The sequence below is a fragment of the Ranitomeya variabilis genome, chromosome 2 (assembly GCF_051348905.1).
Source record: "Ranitomeya variabilis isolate aRanVar5 chromosome 2, aRanVar5.hap1, whole genome shotgun sequence".
NCBI lineage: Eukaryota > Metazoa > Chordata > Amphibia > Anura > Dendrobatidae > Ranitomeya > Ranitomeya variabilis.
In genome coordinates this window covers 374,311,153-374,329,056 of record NC_135233.1, presented here as the reverse complement: position 1 = coordinate 374,329,056, position 17,904 = coordinate 374,311,153, and the positions used below count along the sequence as shown (strand labels likewise).

The window sequence follows — 17,904 nt, the reverse complement described above, 5'->3', positions numbered from 1 at the left end:
GGTGTCTGTCTGTGTGCCCCTGCCTGGTGTTGTCCTCAACTAAATAAAGCTGAGCTTCAACCTTCTGCTCCAAATTACCATTTTGAAAAATGCAATAGGCTTTTCCGGCCTACTAAAGGTGTCTGTCTGTGTGCCCCTGCCTGGTGTTGTCCTCAACTAAATAAAGCTGAGCTTCAACCTTCTGCTCCAAATTACCATTTTGAAAAATGCAATAGGCTTTTCCGGCCTACTAAAGGTGTCTGTCTGTGTGCCCCTGCCTGGTGTTGTCCTCAACTAAATAAAGCTGAGCTTCAACCTTCCGGCTCTCATTAAGTGGTTTTAAAAAAAAAAATGGTGGTTAGGGCCTACTAACGGCTTCTGCCCCTCCCTGGTGTTGTCCTCAACTAAATAAAGCTGAGCTTCAACCTTCCGGCTCTCATTAAGTGGTTTTAAAAAAAAAAATGGTGGTTAGGGCCTACTAACGGCTTCTGCCCCTCCCTGGTGTTGTCCTCAACTAAATAAAGCTGAGCTTCAACCTTCCGGCTCTCATTAAGTGGTTTTAAAAAAAAAAAATGGTGGTTAGGGCCTACTAACGGCTTCTGCCCCTCCCTGGTGTTGCCCTCAACTAAATAAAGCTGAGCTTCAACCTTCTGCTCCAAATTACCATTTTGAAAAATGCAATTGGCTTTTCCGGCCTACTAAAGGTGTCTGTCTGTGTGCCCCTGCCTGGTGTTGCCCTCAACTAAATAAAGCTGAGCTTCAACCTTCTGCTCCAAATTACCATTTTGAAAAATGCAATAGGCTTTTCCGGCCTACTAAAGGTGTCTGTCTGTGTGCCCCTGCCTGGTGTTGTCCTCAACTAAATAAAGCTGAGCTTCAACCTTCCGGCTCTCATTAAGTGGTTTTAAAAAAAAAAATGGTGGTTAGGGCCTACTAACGGCTTCTGCCCCTCCCTGGTGTTGTCCTCAACTAAATAAAGCTGAGCTTCAACCTTCCGGCTCTCATTAAGTGGTTTTAAAAAAAAAAAATGGTGGTTAGGGCCTACTAACGGCTTCTGCCCCTCCCTGGTGTTGCCCTCAACTAAATAAAGCTGAGCTTCAACCTTCTGCTCCAAATTAACATTTTGAAAAATGCAATAGGCTTTTCCGGCCTACTAAAGGTGTCTGTCTGTGTGCCCCTGCCTGGTGTTGTCCTCAACTAAATAAAGCTGAGCTTCAACCTTCTGCTCCAAATTACCATTTTGAAAAATGCAATAGGCTTTTCCGGCCTACTAAAGGTGTCTGTCTGTGTGCCCCTGCCTGGTGTTGTCCTCAACTAAATAAAGCTGAGCTTCAACCTTCCGGCTCTCATTAAGTGGTTTTAAAAAAAAAAAATGGTGGTTAGGGCCTACTAACGGCTTCTGCCCCTCCCTGGTGTTGCCCTCAACTAAATAAAGCTGAGCTTCAACCTTCTGCTCCAAATTACCATTTTAAAAAATGCAATAGGCTTTTCCGGCCTACTAAAGGTGTCTGCCCCTCCCTGGTGTTGTCCTCAACTGAACAAAGCTGAGCTTCCACATTCTGGCTTTCGCCCTATACTATCAGATATTAAACTGCATTTGGCCTACTAGTGTGGTTAGGCCCTTGAAACAGTGTCTGCTGCTCTTGGGTTTGCTACTCCACTGAACAAAGCAATGCCGCCTGTTTAGTCCTGTTACCAATTTTGAACTGCATGTAGCCTACTTTATTCTTTGGCCCTATATCTGTTTCCTCCTCATCCTGCCCATTGCCCAGCCACTGCTAAATGAGTCTGCTGGTACATTGACCTAGACCACTACATTCCCCTTGTACTCTACACAGCCAGAATCTGTCCCTGCTGAAAGTAAGGTTCCCCTTCCCGCATGTTATACCATCTTACACAGGGACAAAGAGGAAGGTGCAGATGAAAGTGCAGGTTCCTTCATCAGGTGGGGGGGCATACTCGTTGGCGACGTCACTGGCACAGGGCCCCTCAGAGTACGCAAAAGTGTCGCTGCTGGTGGGAGGCGCCCCCGCCATGCAAACACACCGCCGTACTTTGAGGGGCCCTGTGCCAGTGGCAATGCGAACGAGTGGGCCCCCCCCCCTGCTTGCTCAGGATCACAGCACTTGCAACTTTTAAATACTTACCTTTCCCTGCAACACCGCCGTGACGTAGTCCGCATTTCCTGGGCCCACGAAAAACTTGAGCCAGCCCTACTCCCCCCACAACTTTCCCCCAATTCCCTATGCCCAACTATTATTATACAGTTAATTAAGATTGGCAAGCTTCAGAAACAAGAATGGATGTTTTTGGCATTAAAATGGGCACTGTAGATGTTTTCCTGGCCTCCACTCACTGCCGACTATGCTTCCCCATTGACTTGCATTGGGTTTCGTGTTTCGGTCGATCCCCGACTTTTAGCGATAATCGGCCGACTGCACTCGACTCGACTCTGGACAAAATCGGGTTTCCCAAAACCCTACTCGATCTTAAAAAAATGAAAGTCGCTCAACCCTACTGACCACTTTATGGCTATCTGAAACCAGCCTTGCCATGCATTCTTGTCACAACTATATTGAGAAAAACATTTTTACCATACCTGTGACATTTGTATCTGTAGGTTTTGTACTTGAAGTATGAATAATTCCTGGACTCTCTAAGGGTTTTTCATGTAAAGGGATGATGCAATCACCTAGTTCTGTACAGTTTTCAAAAAAAGAGCTAACAGAAGGATTTAGAGTGAAGTTTATATCTGCTTTGGATGCTCCTTCTGTTGTTCCATCGCTCATGGATACTGTTACACCATTTGTGCTTGTTGTATCTTTTCTGATTGTTGATGTGATTCCCTTTGTAGTTAGGTTTGTTGTATTTTTGGTCATACCTTTGGAGGTTGATACCACTGTAGGTCCAGAAGTTGACACTGTTGTGCTTTCTGATATGATTGCTATGGAACCTTCAGAAAGTGATCCTGTTGGACCTATGCTGGAAGCACTGATTTCACTCTGTCTGGTTGTTGAGGTTCCTAGATCTACAACTGGATGCTTTTGAGAAGTTATGGTTGTAAAAGTTGATGATGTTTCCTTAGCAGGTTCCATGGTTTGTACTGTGGTTGGCAATTCCGATCTGACTGTTGCAGCTGTTTCGGAATCTTTGCTTATTTTTGCTGCTGTAATATCTGTAGAGACTATTGCTGGACCAGTTGTAGATGATACCACGTAACTAACTGACTTTGATGACGGTGGACCTGTTGTAGTATCTTCTCTTGATGTTACTTTTACACCTTCAGTTGTGAATACTATCGCACCATCTGCAGTTATTGATTTAGTATCTCCTATACTTGAGGTCTCTCCATGTGTTGACACTACTATGCTTTGTGTTATTGCATAAGTTGTTACTTTTATGCTTTCACTGCTCAATTTTGTGGTTGCAACTTTTGAAGAGTCTTCTAAAATTGAGCTTGTGGAGATAGCTGCTGTGGTACCATGTTCTGATACTGTTGTTGATGGTCCTATTCCTACAGTAGGTGACACGGGTAAGTCCTTTGTAGACAATGGTTCAGTATGCGCTGTACTAGTCAAAATTGTACCTTCCGAAGAACTTCCCATTGGTTCAGTGCCTCTTTCAGATGATGGAATGGCATTCACACTTGAGGTTGTATCATATGTTGACGAAACTATCAATATTTTTGGATTTGTTGTGGCTGATATTTGTGGTGTATCATTACTCATTGATTTTGTGGTATCCGTATTAATTTCTGTTTTTGGAATTTTGGCAGATATTGTTGTTTTTGTGCCTTTGGAAAATGTGCTTTCTGTGGTTATAACTGTTGTTAATATTGAGCTTTTATGTGGCACCGTTGACAAGAAGGTAGTACCTGTGCTAGATTTTCCTGTGGTACCTAGTGAAAACATTGCTGTACTTTCCATTAATACAGCTGTCGACCCTTTCGCTACTGATGTGGTTGCTATACCTGTAGTTGTTAACCCACCCGTATCTGTTGCAGTTGTACCTGTTTTGGATTGGTCTGTTATACCTCCTGTAGATTTTGGTGAACTTTCTGAAGATTTTGCTGTTACTTCTGCATTTGATGTTATAGTATTTTCTGTAACTGGAGAAATAGCGCCACCTGTTGTTGCCTTTTTTATCATTTCTGTTGCAGGAACTGTTTCATGTAATTTTGTAGTGGCTGATGTAATAGCGGTTGTTAGAGCTTGTTTAGATTTTGTGACAGTCATTTCTACTAGAGCTGTTGTTAATTGACCATTTGTGTTTATTAATTTAGATCCACCTGACATAGTGGTTGATGTTATAGCTTCTTTTGTGGATGGCACTAATGTACTTTCTATAAATGACTTTGTTGTACCTACTATTGTCACCTTTGTTGTGACATCAGAAATTGGTGTTGTTGCACCTTTACTTAGTGTTCCATCTGACGTGAAGGGTTCTTTAGTAGCTCTCTCAGATGTTAATGCTGTAGTATCGACTGGTGTTTTACCAGATTTAGTCATTGTTGTAGTAACTCTAGTAGTTTCCAAACTTGTGTTTTCTGTAACACCTATAGTAGAAACCTTTACTGATGATGATTCATAGACTGTGGAGTTTCCTTCAGCTATCAGCTTTTTAATTTCACCTTGTGCAATTTCAGAAAAAGCTGTTGTAACACTTTTTGTTGTAACTATCGTAGTTTCTGCTTTTTTACTTTCAGAAGAAGTGGTTATACCTCCTTTAGTTGTAACCATTGTAGTTTCTGCTCCATTACTTTCAGAAGATGTTGTAGTACCTCTTTTAGTTGTAAACTTACTTTCAGAAGATGTTGTTGCAACCATTGTGGTTTCCACTCCTGCACTTTCCAAAGATGACATTGAACCTTCTTTAGTTGTCACCGTCATACTTTCCACTGCTGTACTTTCAGAAGATGCTGTTGTTCCTCCTTTACTTGTATCCTTTGTGGTTTCCATTCCTGCATGTTCAGAGGGTCCTGCGGTAGCTCCTGTAGTTGTATCCATTGAGGATTCTGCTCCTGTACTTTCAGAAGATTGTGTTAAACCTACTTTAGTTGTAAGAGTTTCTACTCTAGTACTTTCAGAAGATGCTGTTGTACCTCCTTTACTTGTAACCAATGTAGTTTCTACTCCTCTAATTTCAGATGCTGTTGTACCTCCTTTAGTGGTAACAATTGTGGTTTCTACTCCTGTACCTTCAGAAGATGCTGTTGTACCTCCTTTAGTTGTAATCATTGTAGTTTCTACTCCTTTGCTTTCAGAAGGTGCTGTTGTACCTGCTTTAGCTGTAAGCATTGTGGTTTCTGCTCCTCTACTTTGAGAAGATGCTGCTGCATTGGATTTAGTTGAAATCATTGTAGTTTCTACTCCTTTACTTTCAGAAGATGCTGTTGAACCTCCCTTAGTTGTAACCATTGTAGTTTTTTCTCCTTTACTTTCAGAAGATGCCGTTGTACCTTCTTTAGTTGTACCAATTGCAGTTTCTACTCCAGTACTTTCAGAAAATTCTGTTGTACCTCCTTTAGTTGAAAACATTGTAGTTTCTACTCCTTTACTTTCAGAAGTTGTGGTTGTGCCTTCTTTAGTTGTAAGCATTGTAGTTTGTACTTCTTTTCCTTCAGAAGATGTTGCAGTACCTCCTTTAGTTGTAACCATTGTGGTGTCTGCTCCTTCACTTTCAGAAGATGCTATTATACCTCCTTTAGTGGTAACCATTGTGGTTTCTGTTCCTGTACTTTCAGAAGATGCTGTTGTACCTCCTTTAGTTGTATCCATTGCAGTTTCTGCTCCTTTACTTTCTGAAGATGTTGTTATTCCTCCTTCAGATGTTACCACTGTAGATTCTACTCTTTTACTTTCAGAATATGCTGTTGTATGTCCTTTAATTGTAACCATTGCGGTTTCTGCTCCTTTAGTCTCAGAAGATGCTGTTTTACTTCCTTTATTTGTAACCACTGTGATTTCTGCTGCTTTACTTTCAGAAGATGGCGTTGTACCTTGTTTAGTTGTAGCCATTGTAGTTTCTACTCCTTTACTCTCAGAAGATGCCGTTGCACCTCCTTTATTTGTAACCATTGTAGTTTCAACTCCTTTACTTTCAGAATATGCAGTTGTACCTTCCTTAGTGATAACCACTGTAGTGTCTACTCCTTTACTTTCAGAAGATGCTGTTGTACCTCCTTTAGTTGTAACCACTGTAGTGTCTACTCCTTTACTTTCAGAAGATGCAGTTGTACTTTCCTTAGTGGTAACCACTGTAGTGTCTACTCCTTTACTTTCAGAAGATGCAGTTGTACCTTCCTTAGTGGTATCCAGTGTGGTTTCTGCTCCGTTACTTTCAGAAGATGCTGTTTTACCTCCTTTAGTGGTAACCATTGTGCTTTCTGCTCCTTTACTTTCAGAAGATGCCGTTGTACCTCCTTTAGTGGTAACCATTGTATTTTCTACTCCTTTACTTTCAGAAGATGCTGTTGTACCTCCTTTAGTTGTAACCACTGTAGCATCTACTCCTTTACTTACAGAAGATGCAGTTGTACCTTCATTAGTGGTATCCTTTGTGGTTTCTGCTCCTTTACTTTCAGAAGATGCTGTTGTATCTCCTTTAGTTGTAACCACTGTAATGTCTACTCCTTTACTTTCAGAAGATGCAGTCGTACCTTCTTTAGTGGTAACCATTGTTGTTTCTGCTCCTTTACTTTCAGAAGATGCTGTTGTACCTCCTTTAGTGCTAACCATTGTGGTTTCTGCTCCTTTACTTTCAGAAGATGCTGTTGTACCTCCTTTATTTCCAACCATTGTAGTTTCTACTCCTTTACTTTCAGAAGATGCTGTTGTATCTCCTTTAGTTGTAACCACTGAAATGTCTAGTCCTATACTTTCAGAAGATGCAGCTGTACCTTCTTTAGTGGTAACCATTGTAGTTTCTGCTCCTTTACTTTCAGAAGATGCTGTCTTACCTCCTTTAGTGGTAACAATTGTGGTTTCAGCTCCTTTACTGTCAGAAGATGCTGTTGTACCTCCTTTAGTGGTAACCATTGTGGTTTCTGCTCCTTTACTTTCAGAAGATGCTGTTGTACCTCCTTTAGTTGTAGCCACTGTAGTTTCTGCTCCTTTACTTTCTGAAGATGCAGTTATACCTTCCTTAGTGGTAACCATTGTGGTTTCTACTCCTTTAATTTCAGAAGATGCTGTTGTACCTCCTTTAGTTGTAACCACTGTAGTGTCTACTCCTTTACTTTCAGAAGATGTAGTTGTACCTTCTTTAGTGGTAACCATTGTGGTTTCATCCCCTTTACTTTCAGAAGATACTGTTATACCTCTTTTAGTGGTAACCATTGTGGTTTCTACTGCTTTACTTTCAGAAGATGCTGTTGTACCTCCTTTAGTGGTAACCACTGTAATGTCTAGTCCTATACTTTCAGAAGATGCAGCTGTACCTTCTTTAGTGGTAACCATTGTAGTTTCTGCTCCTTTACTTTCTGAAGATGCAGTTATACCTTCTTTAGTGGTAACCATTGTGGTTTCTACTCCTTTAATTTCATTAGATGCTGTTGTACCTCCTTTAGTTGTAACCACTGTAGTGTCTACTCCTTTACTTTCTGAAGATGCAGTTATACCTTCCTTAGTGGTAACCATTGTGGTTTCTACTCCTTTAATTTCAGAAGATGCTGTTGTACCTCCTTTAGTTTTAACCACTGTAGTTTCTACTCCTTTACTTTCAGAAGATGTAGCTGTACCTTCTTTAGTGGTAACCATTGTAGTTTCTGCTCCTTTACTTTCAGAAGATGCTGTCTTACCTCCTTTAGTGGTAACAATTGTGGTTTCAGCTCCTTTACTTTCAGAAGATGCTGTTGTACCTCCTTTAGTGGTAACCATTGTGGTTTCTGCTCCTTTACTTTCAGAAGATGCTGTTGTACCTCCTTTAGTTGTAGCCACTGTAGTTTCTGCTCCTTTACTTTCTGAAGATGCAGTTATACCTTCTTTAGTGGTAACCATTGTGGTTTCTACTCCTTTAATTTCAGAAGATGCTGTTGTACCTCCTTTAGTTGTAACCACTGTAGTGTCTACTCCTTTACTTTCAGAAGATGTAGTTGTACCTTCTTTAGTGGTAACCATTGTGGTTTCATCCCCTTTACTTTCAGAAGATACTGTTATACCTCTTTTAGTGGTAACCATTGTGGTTTCGACTGCTTTACTTTCAGAAGATGCTGTTGTACCTCCTTTAGTGGTAACCACTGTAATGTCTAGTCCTTTACTTTCAGAAGATGCAGCTGTACCTTCTTTAGTGGTAACCATTGTAGTTTCTGCTCCTTTACTTTCAGAAGATGCTGTCTTACCTCCTTTAGTGGTAACAATTGTGGTTTCAGCTCCTTTACTTTCAGAAGATGCTGTTGTACCTTCTTTAGTGGTAACCATTGTGGTTTCTACTCCTTTAATTTCAGAATATGCTGTTGTACCTCCTTTAGTTGTAACCACTGTAGTGTCTACTCCTTTACTTTCTGAAGATGCTGTTATACCTTCTTTAGTGGTAACCATTGTGGTTTCTGCTCCTTTACTCTCAAAAGATGCCGTTGTACCTACTTTAGTTTTAACCACTGTAGTTTCTACTCCTTTACTTTCAGAAGATGTAGCTGTACCTTCTTTAGTGGTAACCATTGTGGTTTCTACTCCTTTACTTTCAGAAGATGCTGTTATACCTCCTTTAGTGGTAACCATTTTGGTTTCTTCTCCTTTACTTTCAGAAGATGCAGTTGTACCTTCTTTAGTGGTAACCATTGTGGTTTCTGCTCCTTTGCTTTCAGAAGATGCTGTTATACCTCCTTTAGTGGTAACCATTGTGGTTTCTACTCCTTTACTTTTAGAAGATGCTGTTGTACCTCCTTTAGTGGTAACCATTGTGGTTTCTGCTCCTTTACTTTCAGAAGATGCTGTTGTACCTCCTTTAGTGGTAACCATTGTGGTTTCTGCTCCTTTACTTTCATAAGATGCTGTTGTACCTCCTTTAGCGGTAACCATTGTGGTTTCTACTCCTTTACTTTCAGAAGATGCTGTTGTACCTTCATTAGTGGTAACCATTGTGGTTTCTACTTTACTTTTAGAAGATGCTGTTGTGCCTCCTTTAGTGGTAACCACTGTAGTTTCTGCTTCTTTACTTTCAGAAGATGCAGTTATACCTTCTTTAGTGGTAACCATTGTGGTTTCTACTCCTTTACTTTCAGAAGATGCTGTTGTACCTCCTTTAGTGGTAACCATTGTGGTTTCTGCTCCTTTATTTTCAGAAGATGCTGTTATACCTCCTTTAGTTGTAAACATTGTGGTTTCTGCTCCTTTACTCTCAGAAGATGCAGTTGTACCTTGTTTAGTTGTAACCACTGTAGTTTCTACTCCTTTACTTTCAGAAGATGCTGTTGTACCTCCTTTAGTGGTAACCATTGTGGTTTCTGCTCCTTTACTCTCAGAAGATGCTGTTGTACCTTCTTTAGTGGTAACCATTGTGGTTTCTTCTCCTCCTTTACTTTCAGAGGATGCTGTTGTACCTTCATTCGTGGTAACCATTGTGGTTTCTACTCCTTTACTTTCAGAAGATGCTGTTGTACCTCCTTTAGTTGTAACCACTGTAGTTTCTACTCCATTACTTTCAGAAGATGCAGTTGTGCCTTCTTTAGTGGTAACCATTGTGGTTTCTTCTCCTTTACTTTCAAAAGATGCTGTTGTACCTCCTTTAGTGGTAACCATTGTGGTTTCTTCTCCTTTACTTTCAGAAGATGCTGTTATACCTCCTTTAGTGGTAACCATTGTGTTTTCTGCTCCTTTACTTTCAGAAGATACTGTTATACCTCCTTTAGTGGTAACCATTGTGGTTTCTACTCCTTTACTTTCAGAAGATGCAGTTGTACCTTCTTTAGTGGTAACCATTGTGGTTTCTGCTCCTTTACTTTCAGAAGATGCTGTTATACCTCCATTAGTGGTAACCATTGTGGTTTCTACTCCTTTACTTTTAGAAGATGCTGTTGTACCTTCATTAGTGGTAACCATTGTGGTTTCTACTTTACTTTCAGAAGATGCTGTTGTGCCTCCTTTAGTGGTAACCACTGTAGTTTCTGCTCCTTTACTTTCAGAAGATGCAGTTATACCTTCTTTAGTGGTAACCATTGTGGTTTCTAGTCCTTTACTTTCAGAAGATGCTGTTATACCTCCTTTAGTTGTAACCATTGTGGTTTCTGCTCCTTTGCTTTCAGAAGATGCCATTGTACCTCCTTTAGTTGTAACCATTGTGAGTTCTGCTCCTTTACTTTGTGAAAATGTTGTACCTGCTTCAGATGTTACCACTGTAGATTCTACTCCTTTACTTTCAGAAGATGCTGTTGTAACTCCATTAGTTGTAGCCATTGTAGTTTCTACTCCTTTACTCTCAGAAGATGCTGTTGTGCCTCCTTTAGTTGTAATCATTGTGATTTCTGCTCCTGTACTTTCAGAAGATGTCGTTATTCCTCCTTTAGTTGGAGCCATTGTGGTTTCTGCTCCTTTACTCTCAGAAGATACTGTTGTACCTCCTTTGGATGTAACCATTGTATTTTCTACTCCCTTACTCTCAGAAGATCCTGTTGTACCTTCTTTAGTTATAACTATTGTGGTTTCTGCTCCTTTACTTTCAGAAGATGCCATTGTGCCTTCTTTAGTTGTAACCACTGTGAATTCTGTTCCTGTACTTTCAGAAGGTGATGTTGTACCTCTTTTAGTTGTAACCATTGCAGTTTCTGCAACTTTACTCTCAGAAGATGCTGTTGTACCTCCTTTAGTTGTAACCATTGTAGTTTCTACTCCTTTACTCTCAGAAGATGCCGTTGTACCTCCTTTAGTTGTTGTAACCATTGTAGTTTCTACTCCTTTACTCTCAGAAGATGCCGTTGTACTTCCTTTAGTTGTAACCATTTTGGTTTCTGCTCCTGTATTTTCCGAAGATCCTGTTGTACCTCCTTTAGTTGTAACCATTGTGGTTTCTGCTCCCGTGCTTTCAGAATATGCGGTTGTACGTTCTTCAGTTTTAACCATTGTAGTTTCTACTCCTTTACTTTCATAAGATGTTGTTGTTCCTTCTTTAGTTGTAGCCATTGTGGTTTCTATGCCTTCACTTTCAGAAGGTGCTCTTGTACCTCCTTTAGTTGTTTCAATTGTATTTTCTAATCCCTTACTTTCCGAAGATGCTGTTGTACCTTTTTTAGTTGTAACCACTGTAGTGTCTACTCCTTTACTCTCAGAAGATGCCGTTTTACCTCCTTTAGTTGAAACCATTGTATTTTCTACTCCTTTACTTTCAGAAGTTGCTATTGTACTTCCTTTAGTTGTATCCATTATAGTTTCTGCTCCTTTAGTTTCAGAAGATGCTGTTGTGCCTCCTTTAGGTGTAACTATTGTGGTTTCTGCTCCTTTACTCACAGAAGATGCCGTTGTACCTCCTTTAGTTGTAACCATTGTATTTTCTACTCCTTTACTTTTAGAAGATCCTGTTGTTCCTCCTTTAGTTGTAACTTTTGTGGTTTCTGCTCCAGTACTTTCAGAAGATGCTGTTGTACCTCCCTTAGTTGTAACCAATGTGGTTTCTGCTCCTGTATTTTCAGAATATGTTGTTCCTCCTTTAATTGTAATCATTGTATTTACTACTCCTTTACTTTCAGAAGAAGCAGTGATACCTCCTTTAGTTGAAACCATTGTTGTTTCTACTCCTTTGCTTTCTAAAGATGATGTTGTACTTCCTTCATTTGTAACCATTGTAGTTTTTACTCTTTTAGTTTCAGAAGATGCTATTATACCTCCTTTAGTTGGCACCACTGTGATTTCTGCTCCAATGCTTTCAGAAGATGCTGTTGTATATCCTTTAGTTGTATCCATTGTAGTTTCTACTCCTTTAGTTTCAGAAGATGCTGTTGTACCTCCTTTAGTTGTAACTTTTGTAGTTTGTACTCCTTTACTTTCAGAAGATGCCAATGTACCTCTTTTAGTTGCATCCATTTCATTTTCTACTCCTTTACTTTCTGAAGATGCTGTTGTGCCGCCTTTAGTTGTAACCATTGTAGTTTCTACTCCTTTACTTTCGGATGCTTCTGTACCTTCCTTAGTAGTAATCTTTGTTGTTTCTGCTCCTTTTTTACTTTCAGAAGATGGAGTTATACCTCCTTTACTTGTAACCATTGAGGGTTTTGTTTCTGTACTTTCAGAAGGTGCCGTTGTACCTTCTTTTGTTGTAATCTTTGTAGTTTCTGCTCTTGTACTTTCAGAAAATGCCATTCTACCTTCTTTAGTTGTGACTTTTGTGGTTTCCGGTACTGTACTTTTAGAAGATGTCATTGTACCTCCTTTAGCTTTAACTGTTGTAGTTTCTACTCCTTTACTTTCAGAGGATGCCGTTATGCCTCCTTTATTTGTAGGCTTTGTAGTTTCTACTCCTGTACTTTCAGAAGATGCCAATTTACCTCCTTTAGTTGTACTTTCTGTGCTTGTACTTTTAAAAGATGCTGTTGTAGCTCTTTTAGTTGTAACCATTGTGGGTTCCACTACTCTTCTTTTAGGAGATGCTATTTTACTCACTTTAGTTGTAACCATTGCTGTTTCTACTCCTTTATTTTTAGAAGATGATGTTGTACCTCTTTTAGTTGTAAGCTTTGTTGTTTCCCCACCTATACTTTCAGAAGGTGCCATTGTAATTTGTTTAGTTTTAACCTTCATAGTTGTTCTTTCAATTGATCTTCCTGTTGTTATAACTTTTGTAGTCTCTGTTCCTTTACCTTTAGAAGGATATGTTGTCGGTACATTTGTGATGCGTTTGTCAATTTTTGCCGTTTTTAAACTTTCTGTAAAATAATAACATAAAGTCATGATTAGAGATGCATGAATTTCATATATTTTCTTACCAGCATTTTTAGCCTGTGTGTTATTGTGTGGTGCTCAATGTAGCATCAAATTACAGATTTTTTTTTTATTATTATTTTTTCATTTTACTTGTTTATATAGCCCCATTAATATTGACAACACTTTACAAATATAGTCCTTTCTGTCCCCATTAGTGACAATCTACATGTCTGTTAGTATTGAGGCATTTTATAAAGCATGCTACATTTGTTTTTATAATTTTGAATTTACACAGAACTCAAGAGCCATTTTTCCTAACAAGTATGTAAGAGTTACATTCCCCTTAACTTTACATGGCTCTAATGGAGAAAAATAACAATAAAAAAAAATTATTATTGACATTTACCAATCACCATAAATAATCTGTTCACTTTAAAGTATGGGTTGTTATAATTACAGAAATACCAAATATGTCCATATTATTTACTGATTTGTGACAATTATTTTTAAAAAGTGTATTAAAACATGTATTGATACTATTGTTTTTCAATCATTTTTCATACCTGTTTTTTAAAGAATAAAACTTTTGACTGTGGCTTTAATTCTTAAATACTCTATATTGATATTTTCTGATATAAAAAGGTGTATTTATTTACCAATACAATATGCCTGTAAAGAAGAATACTGCTTTAGACCTTCAGGCAGAGAAAATCCTCCTATACTTAGCAGTGTAACCTGTGACTAAAAATTCAAAAGATTCTGCCTGCCAAGCTTACACATTGGGAGCTTAAATCCTGGAAAGACAAACTAAAAGAATATCAAATAATTGATTAACTATATACGTAGATTGAGCATAGATAGCTGCTGGGTGTCTCTCTCTCAATGTCAGGAGGAGAATTTACCCAGAGAGAAAACAGAATGATTATAGCAGTGTCCTGGCTGAGATGCATGCAGTGTGGCCACTATTACTTGCTGGGTTCCTCATCCCTGTGCAGCTGTAGCAGCTTTACCCCTGGGTAATGTTCAGATAGTATAAAAATTGAGTCTGCCCTAAATCTTCATTATTCACATGGATACAATGTAGAAAGTAGTAAGATCAATCATTTTAGCTTTACTAGATGTCATTCTATGGGCTGTCCTGGGGATATTGCAAGAAATCAAGACGAATTTGGAAATAAATCTGTCCTATAGCCATTCTTGTAAAATGTCCCACAAGGATTAAAAGTCTATATCACCACCTTAGATAAGAGAGAACTGTTGGGTGAATGATGGTTTGGATGATTGTTCGGTCAACAGCGATCCTTCACGTATCCCAATATACTAGAGCACTTAGTCAAGTGCTCCTGTTTTTTCTATAACAGAACTACTCCTCTTGCATAGTCTTATCTCTCAGAGAGCAAACGAACTGCAGTTTGAAATCAGATATGCCGGATCCTTTTCTCAACCATTATTATAGGGAACCTGTCACCCCCAAAATCGAAGGTGAACTAAGCCCACCATCATCAGGGGCTTATCTACAGCATTCTGTAATGCTGTAGATAAGACCCCGATGTATCCTGAAAGATGAGAAAAAGAGGTTAGATTATACTCACCCAGGGACGGTCCCGCTGCGGTCTGGTCCGATGGGCGCCACGGTCCGGTCCTGGGCCTCCCATCTTCTTACGATGATGTCCTCTTCTTGTCTTCACACTGCGGCTTCAGCACAGGCGTACTTTGTCTGCCCTGTTGAGGGCAGAGCGAAGTACTACAGTGCGCCGGGCAAGGTCAGAGAGGACCGCCCCTGGGTGAGTATAATGTAACCTCTTTTCTCATCTTTCAGGATACATTGGGGGCTTATCTACAGCATTACAGAATGCTGTAGATAAGCCCCTGATGCCGATGGACTTAGCTCCCCTTCGATTGTTGACAAATCCAGCCAATATCTGTCGTTTGGCCGATGTCAGTCTAATGTGTATGGGGTACTCACATTAGTCTTATATAATCTGCATATGGTACTGGCCTGGAGGTTACCAGAGAAGAAGCAGGGCTAACCTTCCACTATCATCATTTACAGCTCTTATTCTTCATCTATCCCCATAGATAAAACATTTCCATTTCTCCCTTCTCAAGATCAGATTTACAGGTCGAAGGGAATATCACACTAGAGACCAACTCAAAACAATCTTATAATTGCTATGATTTTCTAATTAACTGGTCAAATTTTAAGGTCAACCCTCAAAAATAATATTAAATTAAATAGTGGATTAATGCCTTTTAGTTCCTTTTCTGTAATCCTATAAGATTATGCCATTATCTTAGGAGATGAGAACAACAAGGTAGCTAGTGGCGTAACTACAGTAGGTGCAGGGGTTGCCGGGTTTAGAAGGGCTCAAAAGGTCCCTTCACCCATATGGGAGGAGCAATACTGTAAAAGGCCCTTGAATAAAAAAAAACCCCATAAAAAACAACAATGAAAAACAACAAAAAGAAACAACATAAAAAAATAAATACTCAACCTACACAAAAGAACTAGAACAGCTAAACAGATGGTGTTATAACTACAATAAAAATGACAGTCATCATAATTCAGAATTATAAAGCTAATCACAGGGCCTTTATAGAGTGTTTATACAAAAAATGTACAACCCGAGCTTCTAAAATTCTGACATATTGTCATACAAATGTAATGTGTAGTGGGAGTTCTACAAACGAGGAGGAAATAAGAAATACTGGGAATAGTGAGCAACCTGAGCTATAGATTATTGCTGCCGTTTTTATTATACATTACATCATAAAATCACCTAAATGGTTTGTCCACTTTGTTTTTCTTTTAACAGATCAGTTGGGGACATGGTTTGTGATACTTACTAATATATTAATCCTATGGGTTCTCCTCCTTCCTCCACAGTTCTCCTGCTCACTAAATTGCTGTTGGTGGAGGAGCACGTGACCCGACCTGTCCATCTGTCTCCACCAATTGAAAAACACTGTACAGGGTTTTGTTTTCGAAGTTGACTTAGAAAAAATTGATAGGACCACACCTATGTCAAACAGCTGCTCAGTTCTCATCATCAATGAAGATGTTAGCTGCCTGATCCTCGCTGATTAGGAATTGATGGCATATTCAATCAAGTAGAGAGTGAACATTATGTTGGGGAATTTCTGTTCCCATATTGGAACCCAAAGTTTTGCCCTGACCATAGGTTTAATGACCCAAACTGACAGTATCATAGACTCCTATGATGTTAGTATCCTGCGTGATTCGAGCTGTCATCAGATCGAGACTCGTGGCCATAATACAAGAGCACAAATGCAAACACGTGTAACTGGCCTCAAGCATCGTAGTGGACTTTATTCCGTGAAGAGAAAACCTTGTAGAACGCATATCGAAATTAAGGCAATAAAACACCTGGTGGAAAACCTGCTGCAGTCTGCAAGAGAACTTTAATATATCACAACAGTAACCCTAACTATAAAGCCACAAGTGCACAGTAGAGCACCGTAGAGGAACATCTACAACAGCTTATCTACAACAGTCCTTACTGCAATGGGGTACACAGTGAAATTATTAAAAAATAATAATAATAAGGTAAATCCTTGAGGAAAACCATCTGCTGTCTTCAAGAGACCTGCAACTTAGCAGCACAATAATAACACCAAATATAAAGCCAAAAGTACACAATAAAGCATAGAAGTGGAAAATGTGAAGTTTTTTCTGCTTCAGACCCTAGAGTATCAAAGCATACAATGAGATATAATATACTGTATACTAGAGGAAAACCATCTGCAGTCTATAACAGTGCTGCAACTTAACAGCACACAATAGTAACACCAAATATAATGCTAAAAGGATTTTTTAAAGAGGAATTTCTCAAAAACAGCCATTATAGTGGTCTACGATGGTCAACTCCAGACCTCAACTGAGAATTTCAGCTTGTATGGGAAGTTTTCTGCTCTTTCACAGCACTTGATAAATCTTCAAAACTTTGTAAAGAAGAATGTGGGAAGCTGTAATGTCCACAAAAAACTGTAATTCCTACCTAATAATTAAAAAAGGGGTGGACTCTGAATTTTTTCTCCTTTGAGGACACGTTCAGGGTGCCATTGAGCCCTATCCAATTTTTGGTAAATTAATTCACTAAAAGCTTCTACGTTCTTACCTGAACACTGTAGGTAAAGCAGGAGAATAAGGGTAATTTTCCATGTAGTGCAACTGGAATGGATGACATTGAGGGCCTCAGTTAAAAATCCATTAAAGAATCCCATGATGGAGAGGGCAGCGTAATCCTTCTTGCTATGCGATGCAGAACCTTCAATAGAGCCATTTATGAAAGTCCATATCTGTGTATCCCCAGTGCTGCATATATTGGCGGTGTGTCACATTACGTTGTCCCATATAATGTATGGAATGAGGAGCTAGCCTGAGGCCGGCATACAAGTATCTATAAGTTCATTGGGACAAGTTGAAACATAAGAAAATGTTAAAAGTAAGTTAAACACTAAAAGTTTCTCCTTAATGACAAGAGATAATAAAACTTGACATTGCTGCCCCTGCATTCATTATAATTACCGTATATGACGGCTTCAAACGAGGAGGAAATCTGCTAGACTACAATAGCAGGACAGGTAGAGAAAAAGCTCACAGCCTAAAGGAAGGGAAGAATGGTAGATAGATATATCTAGATATACATAGATACATATCGATATCTATGATATGATATGATCTATGATCTATGATGGATGCATAGATATCTATTAGATGTGTTGGTCATTAGCACAACTCATGTTGGGTTTTTGTAATTTTAACCTACTGAATGATCTAAAGTCAATGGATTGATATAACGGTAGATAAACCAGTTGAAGAGATTCTTCTGACTTTCAATTAATGACTTATTCTTAAAATAGACCATGAATTTTCGATTGATTGGGGTCTGACCACAGGAGCTCCCAACATTCTACATTGTGAAGGGTCCATAATACTTTTTCAAGTGCTATGACCCTTTCTTGGGCTAAGCTTAATGTCTGCGACAACCACTCATAAGATAGATGTCTTTCTGAAAAATGATGGGGTATGCAGTATTTACCCAAGCACCCAGAG

General features: G+C 39.2%; 1 protein-coding gene across 5 annotated transcripts in view; it reads right to left on the bottom strand.

Moving 5' to 3' along the window:
- The window catches only part of LOC143806074 (uncharacterized), a 51,082-nt gene extending 33,928 nt beyond the window's left edge, over window positions 1-17,154 (bottom strand). Inside the window, exons 1-4 of one of the 5 annotated variants that reach the window (XM_077286011.1) lie at window positions 16,967-17,154; window positions 10,895-12,829; window positions 9,275-10,831; window positions 2,579-5,437 (exon numbers count right to left, since the gene is read on the bottom strand). In XM_077286011.1, the coding sequence (XP_077142126.1) occupies window positions 2,579-5,437; window positions 9,275-10,831; window positions 10,895-12,829; window positions 16,967-17,072 (6,457 nt within the window). In that variant the 5' untranslated portion in view covers window positions 17,073-17,154. The other 4 variants (XM_077286010.1, XM_077286013.1, XM_077286012.1 and 1 more) reach the window with 4 other exon arrangements.
- Window positions 17,155-17,904: the final 750 nt, after the last annotated feature.